The sequence below is a fragment of the Oncorhynchus clarkii genome, chromosome 3 (genome assembly GCF_045791955.1).
Source record: "Oncorhynchus clarkii lewisi isolate Uvic-CL-2024 chromosome 3, UVic_Ocla_1.0, whole genome shotgun sequence".
Taxonomy (NCBI): domain Eukaryota; kingdom Metazoa; phylum Chordata; class Actinopteri; order Salmoniformes; family Salmonidae; genus Oncorhynchus; species Oncorhynchus clarkii.
In genome coordinates, this window is record NC_092149.1 from 4,526,284 (window position 1) to 4,549,661 (window position 23,378).

Genomic DNA, 23,378 nt, shown 5'->3' on the forward strand with positions numbered 1-23,378 from the left:
TTATCAACTGAAGAGAGATAGAGAGAGGAGAGAGCTTATCAACTGAAGAGAGAGAGAGAGCTTATCAACTGAAGAGAGAGGAGAGAGCTTATCAAGTGAAGAGATAGAGAGTGCTTATCAACTGAAGAGAGAGAGAGCTTATCAACTGAAGAGAGAGAGAGAGCTTATCAACTGAGAGAGAGAGAGAGAGCTTATCAACTGAAGAGAGAGAGAGCGAGCTTATCAACTGAAGAGAGATAGAGAGAGAGAGGAGAGAGCTTATCAACTGAAGAGAGAGAGAGAGCTTATCAACTGAAGAGAGAGAGAGCTTATCAACTGAAGAAGAGAGAGAGAGAGCTTATCAACTGAAGAGAGATAGAGAGAGGAGAGAGCTTATCAACTGAAGAGAGAGAGAGAGCTTATCAACTGAAGAGAGAGGAGAGAGCTTATCAAGTGAAGAGATAGAGAGTGCTTATCAACTGAAGAGAGAGAGAGAGAGCTTATCAACTGAAGAGAGAGAGAGAGAGCTTATCAACTGAAGAGAGAGAGAGCTTATCAACTGAAGAGAGAGAGAGCGAGCTTATCAACTGAAGAGAGATAGAGAGCTTATCAACTGAAAGAGAGAGAGAGGAGAGAGCTTATCAACTGAAGAGAGAGAGAGAGCTTATCAACTGAAGAGAGAGAGCTTATCAACTGAAGAGAGATAGCTTATCAACTGAAGAGTGAGAGCTTATCACCTGAAAAGAAAGAGAGCTTATCAACTGAAGAGAGAGCTTATCAACTGAAGAGTGAGAGCTTATCACCTGAAAAGAAAGAGAGCTTATCAACTGAAGAGAGAGAGAGAGAGACCTTATCAACTGAAGAGAGAGAGAGCTTATCAACTGAGAGAGAGAGAGAGAGAGAGCTTATCAACTGAAGAGAGAGAGCGAGACAGAGAAGAGAGAGAGCTTATCAACTGAAGAGAGAGTGAGAGAGACAGAGAAGAGAGAGAGAGAGCTTATCAACTGAAAGAGAGAGAGCTTATCAACTAAAGAGAGAGAGAGAGAGAGAGAGAGAGAGAGCTTATCAACTGAAAGAGAGAGAGAGAAAGCTTATCAACTGAAGAGAGAGAGGGAGCTTATCAACTGAAGGGAGAGAGTTTATCAACTGAAGAGAGAGAGTTTATCAACTGAAGAGAGAGAGAGAGCTTATCAACTGAAGAGAGAGAGAGAGCTTATCAACTGAAAGAGAGAGAGAGAGAGATTATCAACTGAAGAGAGAGAGAGAGAGAGAGAGAGAGAGAGAGAGAGAGAGAGAGAGAGAGATTATCAACTGAAAGAGAGAGAGAGAGCTTATCAACTGAAGAGAGAGAGAGAGAGAGAAAGAGAGAGAGAGAGAGAGAGAGAGAGAGAGAGAGAGAGAGAGAGATTATCAACTGAAGGCAGGAATATTCTAATTACTTCCATTTATTGGCCCAGTGAATCAGTTGGATATTTGTAATTGGGTAATATTGATATCTGTCTCATCTCTTCCCAAAGAGAAATGACACCCTATTCAGTGCACTAGTTTACTACCAGGGCCCATAGAATGTAAATGTAAAAATGTCTCTTCTCTCCCTTGCCAGACCACGGCTGCAGGCTCAGAGGAAGTTTGCCCAGTCTCAGCCCAGCTCCCCCAGTGCCACACCGATCAAGCTGTCTGAGACCCTCTTGCCCCCCAGCCCCACCTCTCCCCTCAGCGACCTCACCAGACGCAAGCCCAAGACCGAGGACTTCCTCACCTTCCTCTGTTTACGAGGTGAGTGGCCTGCAACCTTTAGTTTTTATGGAACTTTGATTTATCCAGGAAGTTCCGTAGAGGTCAGAATAGCTCTTTTACAAGGGAGACCTACCACAATATAAAGGGCTTCTGTGTCACGGCTCAGACTAAGACCCAGATACAGACACAGGAGGCAGATAGTACGAGTCTCAGAGTTTATTATAGAACAAGGGGCAGAGGAAAGGTAAGTCAAGACAGGCAAAGAGTCCTAATCCAAATCAGAGTCAGACAGGTACAGGACAACAGGCATGATCAGGGTCATGATAGGCAGACATGTCAGAACTGGGAAGACTAGGAGAAACAAAAAACTAGAGCACAGGAAAACACAGGGAACACGCTGGTAGGACTTGACAGGACAAGACGAACTGGCAACAGACAAACAGAAAACGCAGCAATAAATACACAGGAGATAATGGAGACCTCCTCGGAGACACCTGGTAGGGGGTGGAGACCTCCTCGGAGACACCTGGTAGGGGGTGGAGACCTCCTCGGAGACACCTGGTAGGGGGTGGAGACCTCCTCGGAGACACCTGGTAGGGGGTGGAGACCTCCTCGGAGACACCTGGTAGGGGGTGGAGACCTCCTCGGAGACACCTGGTAGGGGGTGGAGACCTCCTCGGAGACACCTGGTAGGGGGTGGAGACCTTCTCGGAGACACCTGGTAGGGGGTGGAGACCTCCTCGGAGACACCTGGTAGGGGGTGGAGACCTCCTCGGAGACACCTGGTAGGGGGTGGAGACAAGCACAAGACAGGTGAAAAACAGATCAAGGTGTGACATTCTGTGCACTTTTATGTCCAATCCCATTTTACACAAATGAACACATTTGGATTGCAAAGTTCAGTTATGTGTTGAAGTGCTGTGTGTGTGTGTGTGTGTGTGTGTGTGTGTGTGTGTGTGTGTGTGTTCCCTCATGTACTACTGTGAAGTGGATTGTACACGTGTTCAACAGTTTTAGTCGTGGGCTGACTTGGCAACCTGTCGCGTAAGCTTATTGGTCGAATGCGGAACACGAGCTCACGAGGAAGTAATGCTTCAATGTCATAGGCTAATGCAGTAAGTAGTGCGCTATGTATGGAATAGGGTGCCACTAGGGACACAGTTCTGGTTTTATGATGGTGTTCCCTTTAAGTGGCCTGTAACTGTGCTAAGTATTTAGAGTGTCTGGTCTGGCTCCAGTCCCAGGGTGGATCTGAATTACAGTCCATTATACTGTGGGTTGGCTTCCTCCTAACCTCAACCTCAACCTCAAACACAAATCTCTTTTCCCACTGAAAAAGTTAGTGACAGCTTCAGGTTCCAGACAGCCTTGAATATGTCTCAGTGGCTTATCCTATTCATCTAGTGATGAAGGGGTTGGAATAGCCAGTCAAACCAGACAAACACTGAAACTTACGTACCAAATCAGAGAATACATTCATGCTGATCTGTGTCTCTATCTCTGTAACTTGTCAGTATAGCAGTGGTGTCAATGGAACAGTATAGTAGTGGTGTCAATGGAACAGTATAGTAGTGGTGTCAATGGAACAGTATAGTAGTGGAGTGTCAATGGAACAGTATAGCAGTGGTGTCAATGGAACAGTATAGTAGTGGTGTCAATGGAACAGTATAGTAGTGGTGTCAATGGAACAGTATAGTAGTGGTGTCAATAGAACAGTATAGCAGTGGAGTGTCAATGGAACAGTATAGTAGTGGTGTCAATGGAACAGTATAGTAGTGGTGTCAATGGAACAGTATAGTAGTGGTGTCAATGGAACAGTATAGTAGTGGTGTCAATGGAACAGTATAGTAGTGGTGTCAATGGAACAGTATAGTAGTGGTGTCAATGGAACAGTATAGTAGTGGAGTGTCAATGGAACAGTATAGTAGTGGAGTGTCAATGGAACAGTATAGTAGTGGAGTGTCAATGGAACAGTATAGTAGTGGAGTGTCAATGGAACAGTATAGTAGTGGTGTCAATGGAACAGTATAGTAGTGGTGTCAATGGAACAGTATAGTAGTGGAGTGTCAATGGAACAGTATAGTAGTGGTGTCAATGGAACAGTATAGTAGTGGAGTGTCAATGGAACAGTATAGTAGTGGAGTGTCAATGGAACAGTATAGTAGTGGAGTGTCAATGGAACAGTATAGTAGTGGAGTGTCAATGGAACAGTATAGTAGTGGAGTGTCAATGGAACAGTATAGTAGTGGTGTCAATGGAACAGTATAGTAGTGGTGTCAATGGAACAGTATAGTAGTGGAGTGTCAATGGAACAGTATAGTAGTGGTGTCAATGGAACAGTATAGTAGTGGAGTGTCAATGGAACAGTATAGTAGTGGAGTGTCAATGGAACAGTATAGTAGTGGAGTGTCAATGGAACAGTATAGTAGTGGAGTGTCAATGGAACAGTATAGTAGTGGTGTCAATGGAACAGTATAGTAGTGGAGTGTCAATGGAACAGTATAGTAGTGGAGTGTCAATGGAACAGTATAGTAGTGGAGTGTCAATGGAACAGTATAGTAGTGGAGTGTCAATGGAACAGTATAGTAGTGGTGTCAATGGAACAGTATAGTAGTGGTGTCAATGGAACAGTATAGTAGTGGTGTCAATGGAACAGTATAGTAGTGGAGTGTCAATGGAACAGTATAGTAGTGGAGTGTCAATGGAACAGTATAGTAGTGGTGTCAATAGAACAGTATAGCAGTGGAGTGTCAATGGAACAGTATAGTAGTGGAGTGTCAATGGAACAGTATAGTAGTGGAGTGTCAATGGAACAGTATAGTAGTGGAGTGTCAATGGAACAGTATAGTAGTGGTGTCAATAGAACAGTATAGTAGTGGAGTGTCAATGGAACAGTATAGTAGTGGAGTGTCAATGGAACAGTATAGTAGTGGAGTGTCAATGGAATAGTATAGCAGTGGAGTGTCAATGGAACAGTATAGTAGTGGAGTGTCAATGGAACAGTATAGCAGTGGAGTGTCAATGGAACAGTATAGTAGTGGAGTATCAATGGAACAGTATAGCAGTGGAGTGTCAATGGAACAGTATAGTAGTGGAGTGTCAATGGAACAGTATAGTAGTGGTGTCAATGGAACAGTATAGAAGTGGAGTGTCAATGGAACAGTATCGCAGTGGAGTGTCAATGGAACAGTAGAGTAGTGGAGTGTCAATGGAACAGTATAGTAGTGGTGTCCATGGAACAGTATAGTAGTGGTGTCAATGGAACAGTATAGTAGTGGAGTGTCAATGGAACAGTATAGTAGTGGTGTCAATGGAACAGTATAGCAGTGGTGTCAATGGAACAGTATAGCAGTGGTGTCAATGGAACAGTATAGTAGTGGTGTCAATGGAACAGTATAGCAGTGGTGTCCATGGAACAGTATAGTAGTGGTGTCAATGGAACAGTATAGTAGTGGAGTGTCAATGGAACAGTATAGTAGTGATGTCCATGGAACAGTATAGTAGTGGTGTCAATGGAACAGTATAGTAGTGGTGTCAATGGAACAGTATAGTAGTGGTGTCAATGGAACAGTATAGCAGTGGTGTCCATGGAACAGTATAGTAGTGGTGTCAATGGAACAGTATAGTAGTGGAGTGTCAATGGAACAGTATAGTAGTGGTGTCCATGGAACAGTATAGTAGTGGTGTCAATGGAACAGTATAGTAGTGGTGTCCATGGAACAGTATAGTAGTGGTGTCAATGGAACAGTATAGTAGTGGTGTCAATGGAACAGTATAGTAGTGGAGTGTCAATGGAACAGTATAGTAGTGGAGTGTCAATGGAACAGTATAGTAGTGGTGTCAATGGAACAGTATAGCAGTGGTGTCAATAGAACAGTATAGTAGTGGTGTCAATGGAACAGTATAGCAGTGGAGTGTCAATGGAACAGTATAGTAGTGGAGTGTCAATGGAACAGTATAGTAGTGGTGTCCATGGAACAGTATAGTAGTGGTGTCAATGGAACAGTATAGTAGTGGTGTCAATGGAACAGTATAGTAGTGGAGTGTCAATGGAACAGTATAGTAGTGGAGTGTCAATGGAACAGTATAGTAGTGGTGTCAATAGAACAGTATAGCAGTGGAGTGTCAATGGAACAATATAGTAGTGTGGTGTCAATGGAACAGTATAGTAGTGGTGTCAATGGAACAGTATAGTAGTGGTGGTGTCAATGGAACAGTATAGTAGTGGAGTGTCAATGGAACAGTATAGTAGTGGAGTGTCAATGGAACAGTATAGTAGTGGAGTGTCAATAGAACAGTATAGTAGTGGAGTGTCAATGGAACAGGATAGTAGTGGAGTGTCAATGGAACAGTATAGTAGTGGTGTCAATGGAACAGTATAGTAGTGGAGTGTCAATGGAACAGTATAGTAGTGGTGTCAATGGAACAGTATAGCAGTGGAGTGTCAATGGAACAGTATAGTAGTGGTGTCAATGGAACAGTATAGTAGGAGTGTCAATGGAACAGTATAGTAGTGGAGTGTCAATGGAACAGTATAGTAGTGGAGTGTCAATGGAACAGTATAGTAGTGGAGTGTCAATGGAACAGTATAGTAGTGGAGTGTCAATGGAACAATATAGTAGTGGTGTCAATAGAACAGTATCGCAGTGGAGTGTCAATGGAACAGTATAGTAGCGGAGTGTCAATGGAACAGTATAGTAGTGGTGTCAATAGTACAGTATAGTAGTGGTGTCAATGGAACAGTATAGTAGTGGAGTGTCAATGGAACAGTATAGTAGTGGAGTGACAATGGAACAGTATAGTAGTGGTGTCAATGGAACAGTATAGTAGTGGTGTCAATGGAACAGTATAGTAGTGGAGTGTCAATGGAACAGTATAGTAGTGGAGTGTCAATGGAACAGTATAGTAGTGGTGTCAATGGAACAGTATAGTAGTGGAGTGTCAATGGAACAGTATAGTAGTGGTGTCAATGGAACAGTATAGTAGTGGTGTCAATGGAACAGTATAGTAGTGGTGTCAATGGAACAGTATAGTAGTGGTGTCAATAGAACAGTATAGTAGTGGAGTGTCAATGGAACAGTATAGTAGTGGAGTGTCAATGGAACAGTATAGTAGTGGAGTGTCAATGGAACAGTATAGTAGTGGTGTCAATAGAACAGTATAGCAGTGGAGTGTCAATGGAACAGTATAGTAGTGGTGTCAATGGAACAGTATAGCAGTGGAGTGTCAATGGAACAGTATAGTAGTGGTGTCAATGGAACAACAGCAGCAGCACTAGCTGTTGGTTGCGTCCCAAATTGCACCTTATTCCCTAAATATTACTTCTGACTAGTGCACTATATAGGGAATAGGGTGCCATTTGGGATGTAGTCGTTGTGTTTTAAAGCAGTGCTTTCCAACCGACCAACTGATCTTTCACACAGACATGACTTCATATGCTCATTGGATATCAGTCTAAAAGTCTAGCTGGGAAAAGTAGTCAATTATTTCCAACACGATGAAAGCTCCTTTATTTACATCTATTTAACTTGGAAAGCTGCATAAAATCCAAGAACAAGCATTTAAATGTTGAGCGTGTCAAGTCAGAATATGAATTAATCTCCATTTGATAGATGTTCAATCGAATACAGTCAGTCAAATGCATAGGCTGCATGTACAGTATTGTGTAGTGATTTTCACTAAGTAATCTACCAAATAACACTGAACATAATCCAGTATTGTGCAGTGATTTTCACTAAGTCATCTACCAAATAACACTGAACATAATCCAGGCCTGAGGTATTGTGATGTGTACAAACTGACTGTAGGAGAACATAAATGACAGTAGAATCCTGAAGACACCAGAACTCTGTATTCTCTGTATTTTTTAAATTGAACCTTTATTGAACCTTTATTGAACCTTTATTTAACCTTTATTTAACCTTTATTTAACCTTTTATTGAACCTTTATTTAACTAGGCAAGTCAGTTAAGAACAAATTATTATTTACAATGACGGCCTACCCCGGCCAAACCCGGACGATGCTGTGCGCCACCCTGTGGGACTCCCCGTCACAGGCCGGATGTGTCACGGTCGTTGAAATGAGTGGACCAAGATGCAGCGTGGTATGTTTCCATCATTTTATTTATAAGAGAAACTTAAAGCACAAAAAACAATCAAGCGAATAAACTAAACGTGAAGCTACATGCCGTGCAGAAAGCAACTACACACAAACATAGTCAAGATCCCACAAATACAATGGGGGAAATGGCTACCTAAATATGATCCCCAACCAGAGACAACGATTAACAGCTGCCTCTGATTGGGGATCGTAGCAGGCCAACATAGATATACAATTCCCCTAGATAACCCACCCTAAATCACACCCCGACCCAACCAACATAGATAATAAACAGCTCTCTATGGTCAGGGCGTGACAGGATGTAGGAAATATATATGATTTATCCCCCAGTGTACTCTACTTTCACATCATTGTTGTGAGGAAGAAAATAATCCATGTCTCTTTATTTATTGACCTATTATACTAGCTGTCATGAACAACAGAGAGCTATGGCATCCTGTCATCCTGCGCATTGCGCCACCATGAGCAAATAAGCAAATCTCTCTTGTGCAGAAAGAGCATCTTCACACTTGTATAGTCACAGTACACTGTGTAACAAACCCTGCTGTGTATTCATGGAGACAGCAGGCCTGTTATCAGATCTCTAGGCAGCCAGGAAACAGCAGGCCTGTTAGAGGAGCTCTCCTGAGACAGACTGACAAACAGACTGCTGCTGTAAACAAATCAGCCTTTCTCTTCAGCCTGTCTCCCGCTGAGCCCTGGTGAATTAGTGTACCTGACTGACTGACTGGCTGGCTGTCTGGCTGACCATGCGGACTGGTGAACTGAATGGCTGACTGGGAGACAGACTGGCTGGCTGACTGGGAGACAGACTGGCTGGCTGACTGGGAGACAGACTGGCTGAATGGCTGACTGGCTAGCTGACTGGGAGACAGACTGGCTGGCTGACTGGGAGACAGACTGGCTGAATGGCTGACTGGCTAGCTGACTGGGAGACAGACTGGCTGAATGGCTGACTGGCTGGCTGACTGGGAGACAGACTGGCTGGCTGACTGGCTGGCGGACTGAATGGCTAGCTGGCTGGCTGGCTGACTGACTGATTGACAAACCCGTTATGTTATAGACCCCTGCTGGGTTGTTAAGCCTCTGTTGACAAGAAAACCAAAGCTCTTCCACAGAGCAGTTAAGGACAAGACATACTATAACGAATGACAGCTCTGCACTGCACATCACCTGCTGGGTGTCGACAAACGGCGGTGATTCAACATGTACAATCATCAGGAAATGAACAGAAAATGACTAAAGACCCCTTACCTAGGTCACATTTTCCATTCTGCCCTTTTGGTCCATCTGAATCTAACACTAGTTTACTCTACATTTAACTTCAAGACACTCCTCAGGGCACCACCAAGGTTAGTTACATCTAGCACAACACTATTGTAGACAAGGTACATGTAACACACCAGGAAGTGAATGAATGAGTCCTGCTGTACTTTACCGTTGGTAAATAATGTGTCTTTATTTGCATTTATTGGAGTAATAATGTGTTTCCTGTAACACTATATCCTCATTTATTATAGAGGAAAAGGGAAGAAAACCACCAGCTTTATTAGCAGCTGTTTCTATCCTTGCCTCTATTTTAACTAAATATTTTCCATAGTGGCATCCCAAATGGCACCCTATTCCCTATGTGGTGCACTACTCTTGACCAGAGTCCTATGGGCACCCTATTCCCTATGTAGTGAACTACTGTTGACCAGAGTCCTATGGGGACCCTATTCCCTATGTAGTGAACTACTGTTGACCAGAGTCCTATGGGGACCCTATTCCCTATGTAGTGAACTACTGTTGACCAGAGTCCTATGGGGACCCTATTCCCTATGTAGTGCACTACTGTTGACCAGAGTCCTATGGGGACCCTATTCCCTATGTGGTGCACTACTCTTGACCAGAGTCCTATGGGCACCCTATTCCCTATGTAGTGCACTACTGTTGACCAGAGTCCTATGGGGACCCTATTCCCTATGTAGTGCACTACTTTTCACCAGAGCCTTATGGGTCCTGTTCAAAAGTAGTGCACTACAAAGGACGTGCCCCATTTGGGACGTAGACAGAGTAAGCCTATAGCCTAAAGGCCTGTAGAATATATTAGCCTTTCCTATGGCAAGGAGACGGAAAACCCAGTCAACCGGCTAATAAATCACTTACAGTCAGCGGCCCACACAACGTTACACTACAGTACCAACCAGCTCACAGTACACTACAATACCAACCAGCTCACAGTACACTACAGTACCAACCAGCTCACAGTACACTACACTACCAACCAGCTCACAGTACACTAAAGTACCAACCAGCTCACAGTACACTACAATACCAACCAGCTCACAGTACACTACAGTACCAACCAGCTCACAGTACACTACAGTACCAACCAGTACACTACAGTACCAACCAGCTCACAGTACACTACAGTACCAACCAGCTCACAGTACACTACAGTACCAACCAGCTCACAGTACACTAAAGTACCAACCAGCTCACAGTACACTACAATACCAACCAGCTCACAGTACACTACAGTACCAACCAGCTCACAGTACACTACAGTACCAACCAGCTGACACACACAGTACACTACAGTACCAACCAGCTCACACTCACAGTACACTACAATACCAACCAGCTCACAGTACACTACAATACCAACCAGCTCACAGTACACTACAATACCAACCAGCTCACAGTACACTACAATACCAACCAGATCACAATATACTATAATACCAACCAGCTCACAGTACACTACAATACCAACCATCTCACAGTACACTACACTACCAACCATCTCACAGTACACTACACTACCAACCAGCTCACAGTACACTATAATACCAACCATCTCACAGTACACTACACTACCAACCATCTCACAGTACACTACACTACCAACCAGCTCACAGTACACTACACTACCAACCAGCTCACAGTACACTACAGTACCAACCAGCTCACACTCACAGTATGCTACAATACTAACCAGCTCACACTCACAGTACACTATAATACCAATCAGCTCACACTCACAGTACACTATAATACCAATCAGCTCACACTCACAGTACACTATAATACCAACCAGCTCACAGTACACTACAATACCAACCAGCTCACAGTATACTACAATACCAACCAGCTCACAGTACACTACAATACAAACCAGCTCACAGTCACAGTATACTATAATACCAACCAGCTCACAGTACACTACAATACCAACCAGCTCACAGTATACTACAATACCAACCAGCTCACAGTACACTACAATACAAACCAGCTCACAGTCACAGTACACTACAATACCAACCAGCTCACAGTATACTACAATACCAACCAGCTCACAGTACACTACAATACCAACCAGCTCACAGTATACTACAATACCAACCAGTTCACAGTACACTACAATACAAACCAGCTCACAGTCACAGTACACTACAATACCAACCAGCTCACACTCACAGTACACTACAATACCAACCAGCTCACAGTACACTACAATACCAACCAGCTCACAGTACACTACAATACAAACCAGCTCACAGTATACTACAATACCAACCAGCTCACAGTACACTACAATACCAACCAGCTCACACTCACAGTATGCTACAACACCAACCAGCTCACACTCACAGTACACTACAATACCAACCAGCTCACAGTACACTACAATACCAACCAGCTCACAGTACACTACAATACAAACCAGCTCACAGTCACAGTACACTACAATACCAACCAGCTCACACTCACAGTACACTATAATGCCAACCAGCTCACAGTACACTACAATACCAACCAGCTCACAGTATACTACATTTCCAACCAGCTCACACTCACAGTACACTACATTACCAACCAGCTTACAGTACACTACAATACCAACCAGCTCACAGTACACTACAGTACCAACCAGCTCACAGTACACTACAATACCAACCAGCTCACAGTACACTACAATACCAACCAGCTCACAGTACACTACAATACCAACTAGCTCACACTCACAGTCTACTACAATACCAACCATCTCACACTCACAGTACACTACAATACCAACCAGCTCACACTCACAGTACACTACAATACCAACCAGCGCACAGTACACTACAATACCAACCAGCTCACAGTACATTACAATACCAACCAGCTCACAGTCACAGTACACTACAATACCAACCAGCTCACACTCACAGTACACTATAATACCAATCAGCTCACACTCACAGTACACTATAATACCAATCAGCTCACACTCACAGTACACTATAATACCAACCAGCTCACAGTACACTACAATACCAACCAGCTTACAGTACACCACATTACCAACCAGCTCACATACCACCAGGAACAGCAAATACCTGCCCACCTGCTGCTCAGACTAGTCTTATGTCAAGTGTCATACTTCAACATGTAGCATTATGGAAAGCAGTACAAATGCACACTGGCATTAAAGCTCAGCGTTTTTCTCTCCCATGCAACTATATTATCATGATTGCCTTTCTGATCGATTATCTTGGTCTAGCCCATGCAACTATATTATCATGATTGCCTTTCTGATTGATTATCTTGGTCTAGCCCATGCAACTATATTATCATGATTGCCTTTCTGATCGATTATCTTGGTCTAGCCCATGCAACTATATTATCATGATTGCTTTTCTGATCGATTATCTTGGTCTAGCCCATGCAACTCAATGGAATCTTTCCTCAATGCCCGTACACATTCACACCAGCCCCAATGCAAAGCCTAACTGCAATCAATTACTAGCCCACCATGCAACTCTGCATACTATCTCCCCAATGCACGATCACATGGCAGCCCAGGCGGCAGGCATGCAGTGCCATGGACCCGCTGACCTTCAGAGAGGATAAATGGCCATTCATTTGCCCTTGGGCCGAGATGAGGGCTGAGTAGGCTGAACAGGCTCTCCATTGTGAGGAGGGCAGTAGCCTGGGGTCTCCTCTCAGTGAGGATCATCGTCATGGTGGACTAGAGGGAGGTCGGGGGGACGGAGGGAGCTGTCTTCGTCCCAAATGGCACCCTATTCCCTACATAGTGCACTACTTGTGACTAGGGCACGTACAGACTGAAGTGCATACTTTTTGACCAGAGCCATATGGGTCTTGATCAAAAGTAGGGCACTATGTAGAGAATAGGGTGCCATTTGGGATGCTTCCTGTCATTAGCTTCAGCTGATGCCTCCAGGGTTGGTTGGTTAGTGTCATGGCCCAGGGGCTGTTAATACAGGGTGTCCTATAGACATGTGGTGTGTCCAGATGTGTTTTAATGTCACGTGCACAAATACAGTGAAATGCCTTTTTTAACAAACTCTAAACCCAACAATGCAGTAATCAATATCAATGTGGTACTAAAAATAACAAGGTAGAACAAAAACACGGGAGATATAAAAATAAGAAATAAAAAGAACAGGAGAAAGTAAGAAGCTGTAAACAGGATCAGTTCATTACCATATTAACAATGTACAGGGATACTGGAGTGATAGAGGTAGATATGTAGAGGGGTAAACATACTATATACAGGATCAGTTCAGTACCATATTAACAATGTACAGGGATACTGGAGTGATGGAGGTAGATATGTAGAGGGGTAAACATACTATATACAGGGTCAGTTCAGTACCATATTAACAATGTACAGGGATACTGGAGTGATAGAGGTAGATATGTAGAGGGGTAAACATACTATATACAGGGTCAGTTCAGTACCATATTAACAATGTACAGGGACACTGGAGTGATAGAGGTAGATATGTAGAGGGGTAAACATACTATATACAGGGTCAGTTCAGTACCATATTAACAATGTACAGGGATACTGGAGTGATAGAGGTAGATATGTAGAGGGGTAAACATACTATATACAGGGTCAGTTCAGTACCATATTAACAATGTACAGGGATACTGGAGTTATAGAGGTAGATATGTAGAGGGGTAAACATACTATATACAGGGTCAGTTCAGTACCATATTAACAATGTACAGGGACACTGGAGTGATGGAGGTAGATATGTAGAGGAGTAAGGTGACTAGGCATCAGGATATATGACAAACAGAGTAGCAGCAGTGTAAATTATGATTGTATGTGACTGTGTGTGTGTGTAGAGTCAGTATAAATGTGTGTAGAGTCGGTATAAATGTGTGTGTGTGTAGAGTCAGTATAAATGTGTGTAGAGTCAGTATAAATGTGTGTGTGTGTAGAGTCAGTATAAATGTGTGTGTGTGTGTAGAGTCAGTATAAATGTGTGTGTGTGTGTGTAGAGTCAGTATAAATGTGTGTGTGTGTGTAGAGTCAGTATAAATGTGTGTAGAGTCAGTATAAATGTGTGTGTAGAGTCAGTATAAATGTGTGTAGAGTCAGTATAAATGTGTGTAGAGTCAGTATAAATGTGTGTAGAGTCAGTATAAATGTGTGTAGAGTCAGTATAAATGTGTGTGTGTGTAGAGTCAGTATAAATGTGTGTGTGTGTGTAGAGTCAGTATAAATGTGTGTGTGTGTGTAGAGTCAGTATAAATGTGTGTGTGTGTAGAGTCAGTATAAATGTGTGTAGAGTCGGTATAAATGTGTGTAGAGTCAGTATAAATGTGTGTAGAGTCAGTATAAATGTGTGTAGAGTCAGTATAAATGTGTGTAGAGTCAGTATAAATGTGTGTAGAGTCAGTATAAATGTGTGTAGAGTCAGTATAAATGTGTGTAGAGTCAGTATAAATGTGTGTAGAGTCAGTATAAATGTGTGTAGAGTCAGTATAAATGTGTGTAGAGTCAGTATAAATGTGTGTAGAGTCAGTATAAATGTGTGTAGAGTCAGTATAAATGTGTGTGTGTGTAGAGTCAGTATAAATGTGTGTAGAGTCAGTATAAATGTGTGTAGAGTCAGTATAAATGTGTGTGTGTGTAGAGTCAGTATAAATGTGTGTAGAGTCAGTATAAATGTGTGTGTGTGTAGAGTCCGTATAAAAGTGTGTGTGTGTAGAGTCAGTATAAATGTGTGTAGAGTCAGTATAAATGTGTGTGTGTGTAGAGTCCGTATAAAAGTGTGTGTGTGTAGAGTCAGTATAAATGTGTGTGTGTGTAGAGTCAGTATAAATGTGTGTGTGTAGAGTCAGTATAAATGTGTGTGTGTAGAGTCAGTATAAATGTGTGTGTGTGTAGAGTCAGTATAAATGTGTGTGTGTGTGTAGAGTCAGTATAAATGTGTGTGTGTGTGTGTGTAGAGTCAGTATAAATGTGTGTGTGTGTAGATTCAGTATAAATGTGTGTGTGTGTGTAGAGTCAGTATAAATGTGTGTGTGTGTAGAGTCAGTATAAATGTGTGTGTGTGTGTAGAGTCAGTATAAATGTGTGTGTGTGTGTAGAGTCAGTATAAATGTGTGTGTGTGTGTGTGTAGAGTCAGTATAAATGTGTGTGTGTGTAGATTCAGTATAAATGTGTGTGTGTGTAGAGTCAGTATAAATGTGTGTGTGTGTAGAGTCAGTATAAATGTGTGTGTGTGTAGAGTCAGTATAAATGTGTGTGTGTAGAGTCAGTATAAATGTGTGTGTCACGGATCCCTCCGGAACGTTCATTACGGTTACCTGGCCCCTGTTCCCACTGATTAGTACTTGTATAAGTGTTCCCTTTGGTTTCCATTGGGCTGTTGGGATGTTTGACTACCTGTGCTGTGTGTTTTGGCTTTCGTACCATTGTGCGCAGATGATTACGGGTCTCGTCCTGCGTGTTAATCATTATTTATCTGAGGAACTCCTCGCTCTTTTGTTTTGGGATTCTACCCTGTGTTATTTTTTAAGTGTTTGTTTGGTCTTCGTCCCTGTTCCTTTACTCAGCACGCCGTAATTTGGGTTTAATTTTACTATTACGCATTCCTGCGCCTGTCTCCCGAATAATTTGTGCCAATGTGACAGTGTGTGCATGTTGTGTGTGAGTTGGAGTTTCAGTGTGTGAGAGTGTGCAGAGTCCTGTGAGTGTGCATAGAGACGGTGGAAACATTTTTAATACAAGGATATCGGGTGTGGTCTTTATTCCTCGTGATTACAACTATGAGGAGGGAGGTGGGTAGTATGGATGGAGATGGAGATGAGGAGGGAGGTGGGTAGTATAGATGGAGATGGAGATGAGGAGGGAGGTGGGTAGTATAGATGGAGATGGGGAGGGAGGTGGGTAGTATGGATGGAGATGAGGAGGGAGGTGGGTAGTATGGATGGAGATGGAGATGAGGAGGGAGGTGGGTAGTATGGATGGAGATGAGGAGGGAGGTGGGTAGTATGGATGGAGATGAGGAGGGAGGTGGGTAGTATGGATGGAGATGGAGATGAGGAGGGAGGTGGGTAGTATAGATGGAGATGAGGAGGGAGGTGGGTAGTATGGATGGAGATGAGGAGGGAGGTGGGTAGTATGGATGGAGATGGAGATGAGGAGGGAGGTGGGTAGTATGGATGGAGATGAGGAGGGAGGTGGGTAGTATGGATGGAGATGAGGAGGGAGGTGGGTAGTATAGATGCAGATGAGGAGGGAGGTGGGTAGTATGGATGGAGATGGAGATGAGGAGGGAGGTGGGTAGTATGGATGGAGATGAGGAGGGAGGTGGGTAGTATAGATGGAGATGAGGAGGGAGGTGGGTAGTATGGATGGAGATGAGGAGGGAGGTGGGTAGTATAGATGGAGATGAGGAGGGAGGTGGGTAGTATGGATGGAGATGAGGAGGGAGGTGGGTAGTATAGATGCAGATGAGGAGGGAGGTGGGTAGTATAGATGGAGATGAGGAGGGAGGTGGGTAGTATAGATGGAGATGAGGAGGGAGGTGGGTAGTATAGATGGAGATGAGGAGGGAGATGGGTAGTATAGATGGAGATGAGGAGGGAGGTGGGTAGTATAGATGGAGATGAGGAGGGAGGTGGGTAGTATAGATGGAGATGAGGAGGGAGGTGGGTAGTATGGATGGAGATGAGGAGGGAGGTGGGTAGTATAGATGGAGATGAGGAGGGGGGTGGGTAGTATAGATGGAGATGAGGAGGGAGGTGGGTAGTATGGATGGAGATGAGGAGGGAGGTGGGTAGTATAGATGGAGATGAGGAGGGAGGTGGGTAGTATAGATGGAGATGAGGAGGGAGGTGGGTAGTATAGATGGAGATGAGGAGGGAGGTGGGTAGTATAGATGGAGATGAGGAGGGAGGTGGGTAGTATAGATGGAGATGAGGAGGGAGGTGGGTAGTATGGATGGAGATGGGGAGGGAGGTGGGTAGTATAGATGGAGATGAGGAGGGAGGTGGGTAGTATAGATGGAGATGAGGAGGGAGGTGGGTAGTATAGATGGAGATGAGGAGGGAGGTGGGTAGTATAGATGGAGATGAGGAGGGAGGTGGGTAGTATGGATGGAGATGGGGAGGGAGGTGGGTAGTATAGATGGAGATGAGGAGGGAGGTGGGTAGTATAGATGGAGATGAGGAGGGAGGTGGGTAGTATAGATGGAGATGAGGAGGGAGGTGGGTAGTATAGATGGAGATGAGGAGGGAGGTGGGTAGTATAGATGGAGATGAGGAGGGAGGTGGGTAGTATGGATGGAGATGAGGAGGGAGGTGGGTAGTATAGATGGAGATGAGGAGGGAGGTGGGTAGTATAGATGGAGATGAGGAGGGAGGTGGGTAGTATAGATGGAGATGAGGAGGGAGGTGGGTAGTATAGATGGAGATGAGGAGGGAGGTGGGTAGTATAGATGGAGATGAGGAGGGAGGTGGGTAGTATGGATGGAGATGAGGAGGGAGGTGGGTAGTATAGATGGAGATGAGGAGGGAGGTGGGTAGTATAGATGGAGATGAGGAGGGAGGTGGGTGGTATAGATGGAGATGAGGAGGGAGGTGGGTAGTATAGATGGAGATGAGGAGGGAGGTGTGTAGTATAGATGGAGATGAGGAGGGAGGTGGGTAGTATAGATGGAGATGAGGAGGGAGGTGGGTAGTATAGATCGAGATGAGGAGGGAGGTGGGTAGTATAGATGGAGATGAGGAGGGAGGTGTGTAGTATAGATGGAGATGAGGAGGGAGGTGGGTAGTATAGATGGAGATGAGGAGGGAGGTGGGTAGTATAGATGGAGATGAGGAGGGAGGTGGGTAGTATAGATGGAGATGAGGAGGGAGGTGGGTAGTATAGATGGAGATGAGGAGGGAGGTGGGTAGTATAGATGGAGATGAGGAGGGAGGTGGGTAGTATAGATGGAGATGAGGGAGGTGGGTAGTATGGATGGAGATGAGGAGGGAGGTGGGTAGTATAGATGGAGATGAGGAGGGAGGTGGGTAGTATAGATGGAGATGAGGAGGGAGGTGGGTAGTATAGATGGAGATGAGGAGGGAGGTGGGTAGTATAGATGGAGATGAGGAGGGAGGTGGGTAGTATAGATGGAGATGAGGAGGGAGGTGGGTAGTATAGATGGAGATGAGGAGGGAGGTGGGTAGTATAGATGGAGATGAGTAAAGAACTAAACACACCGTGTCGGTGTGGCCATGTGATCACCTGCTGGGTGTCGACCAACGATGCTGATTCAGCGTGTAGAATTGGAAAATAAACAGAAAATGACAGCTGATTTCCTGGTCAGAGGAAGATTGAAGCACATCTGGCATTTTCCATGCCAACAAGGGCCTCAAACCAAGTCATACTGCAATAAGAGCTCTACATCATTGTGTTGAGTATCTCTACGTCAAAATGTGTTTGAGTTGCAATAAATGAATGTTCTTGTTGCTACGGCTAGTTGCTATGTGCTATGTTCTTGTTGCTATGTGCTATGTTCTTGTTGCTAGTGGTAATATCGGCTCAGTTGTGTGCTGCAGACTCCTTTCTAAAGGCATCTGTTTCCCTCTCTCTGTCCCTCTCTTCCTCCATGCCCATCCCTCTCTCTGTCCCTCTCTTCCTCCATACCTATCCCTCTCTCTGTCCCTCTCTTCCTCCATGCCCATCCCTCTGTCTGTCCCTCTCTTCCTCCATGCCCACCCCTCTCTCTGTCCCTCTCTTCCTCCATGCCCATCCCTCTCTCTGTCCCTCTCTTCCTCCATGCCCATCCCTCTGTCTGTCCCTCTCTTCCTCCATGCCCATCCCTCTCTCTGTCCCTCTCTTCCTCCATGCCCATCCCTCTCTCTGTCCCTCTCTTCCTCCATGCCCATCCCTCTCTCTGTCCCTCTCTTCCTCCATGCCCATCCCTCTGTCTGTGCTCCCCCTCTCTACTCTCCTCCCTCCCATCCTCCCTCTCAGGCTCGGCTGCGTTGCCAGGCAACATGGCGTACTTTGGGAGTGCCCAGGATGATGTGGATCTGGAGGATGAAGATGATGAAGAGGAGGAGTGTGACGACAGGATGTCAGCTCACAGCCACAACTCAACTTCCTGTCCGTCCTCACAGCGGAAAAACAAAACAACGCCGGGGAAGAAGGTCTCCAATGGACATGGTACTACTGATCTACCATGTTGTTTTGGTACTCACTACTGATCTACCATGTTGTTTTGGTACTCACTACTGATCTCCATGTTGTTTTGGTACACACTACTGATCTACCATGTTGTTTTGGTACTCACTACTGATATACCATGTTGTTTTGGTACTCACTACTGATCTCCATGTTGTTTTGGTACTCACTACTGATCTCCATGTTGTTTTGGTACACACTACTGATCTCCATGTTGTTTTGGTACACACTACTGATCTCCATGTTGTTTTGGTACTCACTACTGATCTCCATGTTGTTTTGGTACACACTACTGATCTACCATGTTGTTTTGGTACTCACTACTGATCTCCATGTTGTTTTGATACACACTACTGATATACCATGTTGTTTTGATACACACTACTGATATACCATGTTGTTTTGGTACACACTACTGATATACCATGTTGTTTTGGTACTCACTACTGATATACCATGTTGTTTTGGTACTCACTACTGATCTCCATGTTGTTTTGGTACACACTACTGATCTACCATGTTGTTTTGATACACACTACTGATCTACCATGTTGTTTTGGTACTCACTACTGATCTACCATGTTGTTTTGGTACACACTACTGATATACCATGTTGTTTTGGTACACACTACTGATATACCATGTTGTTTTGGTACTCACTACTGATCTCCATGTTGTTTTGTTCTCCTTCTTGTTCACTCAGTCACTCACTCAGTCATTCACTCACTCACTCACTCACTCACTCACTCAGTCAGTCGTTTGCTCGGTTTGCTCACAATAACTCAGTCAGCCAGTCACATCACTCACTCTTTCCCAGACGTCGTTCTACTCTACCTAGTAACAGAGCCTAGAGGCCCATACTGTATAATTCTCCCTCACCAATCAGAAGAAGCCTAGTGAATTACATCTCTGTCTCCTCTCACACCAAGAGTTGATGGAGAGCATCCCAAATCTATAGTGCACTACTTTTAACCAGGGCCCAGTCCCAAAGTAGTGCACTACATAGGGAATAGGGTGCCATTTAGGAAGCAAACCATGTACTCAATGATCCGCGTCCACAAACAGAGCTCCATCATCCTCCCTTTACACACACACACACACACACACACACACACACACACACACACACACACACACACACACACACACACACACACACACACACACACACACCTAGCACCAGGTGTTTTTCACTTCTACTGAAGCAAAGTATAAACCAGGGCCATGGGTCTTATAGGAGCAGCAGCTCTCACCCAGGGCCATGGGTCTTATAGGAGCAGCAACTCTCACCCAGGGCCATGGGTCTTAAAGGAACAACAGCTCTCACCCAGGGCCATGGGTCTTATAGGAGCAGCAGCTCTCACCCAGGGCCATGGGTCTTATAGGAGTAGCAGCTCTCACCCAGGGCCATGGGTCTTAAAGGAACAGCAGCTCTCACCCAGGGCCATGGGTCTTATAGGAGTAGCAGCTCTCACCCAGGGCCATGGGTCTTATAGGAGTAGCAGCTCTCACCCAGGGCCATGGGTCTTAAAGCAACAGCAGCTCTCACCCAGGGCCATGGGTCTTATAGGAGCAGCAGCTCTCACCCAGGGCCATGGGTCTTAAAGGAGTAGCAGCTCTCACCCAGGGTCATTGGTCTTATAGGAGCAGCAGCTCTCACCCAGGGCCATGGGTCTTAAAATAGTAGCAGCCATGTTTGTACAGTATACATAAAGAGTTCCATATAGAACCTATGGTTGAACATATAGAGTTCCATATAGAACCCATGGTTGGACATATAGAGTTCCATATAGAACCCATGGTTGGACATACAGAGTTCCATATAGAACCCATGGTTGGACATATATAGTTCCATATAGAACCTATGGTTGGACATATAGAGTTCCATATAGAACCTATGGTTGGACATATAGAGTTCCATATAGAACCCATGGTTGGACATATAGAGTTCCATATAGAACCTATGGTTGGACATACAGAGTTCCATATAGAACCCATGGTTGGACATATAGAGTTCCATATAGAACCCATGGTTGGACATATAGAGTTCCATATAGAACCTATGGTTGGACATACAGAGTTCCATATAGAACCTATGGTTGGACATATAGAGTTCTATATAGAACCCATGGTTGGACATATAGAGTTCCATATAGAACCTATGGTTGGACATACAGAGTTCCATATAGAACCTATGGTTGGACATAAAGAGTTCCATATAGAACCTATGGTTGGACATATAGAGTTCCATATAGAACCCATGGTTGGACATAAAGAGTTCCATATAGAACCTATGGTTGGACATATAGAGTTCCATATAGAACCTATGGTTGGACATATATAGACCTCCTCCTCTCCTCTGCCCTCGGTTGTTCTATGGGCCTACAGAGGCCGAGTCACAAATGGCACCCTATTCCCTTCATAGTGCACCACATTTAAACCAGGTCCCATCACCCTATTCCCTTCATAGTGCACTACATTTAAACCAGGTCCCATCACCCTATTCCCTTCATAGTGCACTACATTTAAACCAGGTCCCATCACCCTATTCCCTTCATAGTGCGGCAGGTAGCTGGTAGGTAGCCTAGTGGTTAGTGCATTGGCCTAGTAACCGAAAGGTTGCAAGATCGAATCCCTGAGCTGACAAGGTAAAAATCTGTCGTTCTGCCCCTGAACAGGCAGTTAACCCACTGTTCCTAGGCTGTCATTGAAAGTAAGAATTAGTTCTCAACTGACTTGCCTAGTTAAATAAAGGTAAAATAGTGCACTACTTTTAACCAGAGCCCTTAGTTTTTGACCTATGGGCCCTGGTCACTATAAAGGTAATAGTTTTGCTGTTTGAGGAAGCGTGTCTTAGGACGGATGTGAACATGCTAGGTCTTGTGCAGACAGTCCAGTATGTATGGGGGGGGGGGGGGGGTGAAACCAGAGACTGCAGTCAACTCAGCAGGAATCAGAGAGAGAGAAACTTACTGTGGAGGTCAACAGTCCACACACAGCTCAGCACTGACACCACCTTACAGAGAGAGAGAGAAACTTACTGTGGAGGTCAACAGTCCACACACAGCTCAGCACTGACACCACCTTACAGAGAGAGAGAGAAACTTACTGTGGAGGTCAACAGTCCACACACAGCTCAGCACTGACACCACCTTACAGAGAGAGAGAGAGACTTACTGTGGAGGTCAACAGTCCACACACAGCTCAGCACTGACACCACCTTACAGAGAGAGAGAGAAACTTACTGTGGAGGTCAACAGTCCACACACAGCTCAGCACTGACACCACCTTACAGAGAGGGAGAGAAACTTACTGTGGAGGTCAACAGTCCACACACAGCTCAGCACTGACACCACCTTACAGAGAGAGAGAGACTTACTGTGGAGGTCAACAGTCCACACACAGCTCAGCACTGACACCACCTTACAGAGAGAGAGAAACTTACTGTGGAGGTCAACAGTCCACACACAGCTCAGCACTGACACCACCTTACAGAGAGAGAAACTTACTGTGGAGGTCAACAGTCCACACACAGCTCAGCACTGACACCACCTTACAGAGAGAGAGAAACTTACTGTGGAGGTCAACAGTCCACACACAGCTCAGCACTGACACCACCTTACAGAGAGAGAGAGAAACTTACTGTGGAGGTCAACAGTCCACACACAGCTCAGCACTGACACCACCTTACAGAGAGAGAGAGAAACTTACTGTGGAGGTCAACAGTCCACACACAGCTCAGCACTGACACCACCTTACAGAGAGAGAGAGAAACTTACTGTGGAGGTCAACAGTCCACACACAGCTCAGCACTGACACCACCTTACAGAGAGAGAGAGAAACTTACTGTGGAGGTCAAAAGTTGAGCTCATGTTTATTCTGTCAACTATGATGGATGGAGGAGGAGGAGGAGTGCTTGTCTACATGTTGGACATACACTTAAACCAGCCTGGCCAGAGTTAGGGGAGGGATGTGTGTGTGAGCATTTGTTTGTGTGTATGAGTGTGTGTGAGAGCATTTGTTTGTGTGTGTGTGTGTGTACTGTATACAGAGGGGGTGTGTGTGTG

At 44.7% G+C, this 23,378-nt stretch overlaps 1 protein-coding gene across 1 annotated transcript in view; it reads left to right on the forward strand.

Moving 5' to 3' along the window:
- Positions 1-1,586: 1,586 nt before the first annotated feature.
- Positions 1,587-23,378, forward strand: part of LOC139386833 (protein Jumonji-like) — a 56,763-nt gene continuing 34,971 nt past the window's right edge. The window contains exons 1-2 of the mRNA XM_071132683.1: positions 1,587-1,755; positions 19,102-19,293. Of these exons, the coding sequence (XP_070988784.1) occupies positions 19,125-19,293 (169 nt within the window). The 5' untranslated portion in view covers positions 1,587-1,755; positions 19,102-19,124. The remainder of the gene's footprint in view (positions 1,756-19,101; positions 19,294-23,378) is intronic.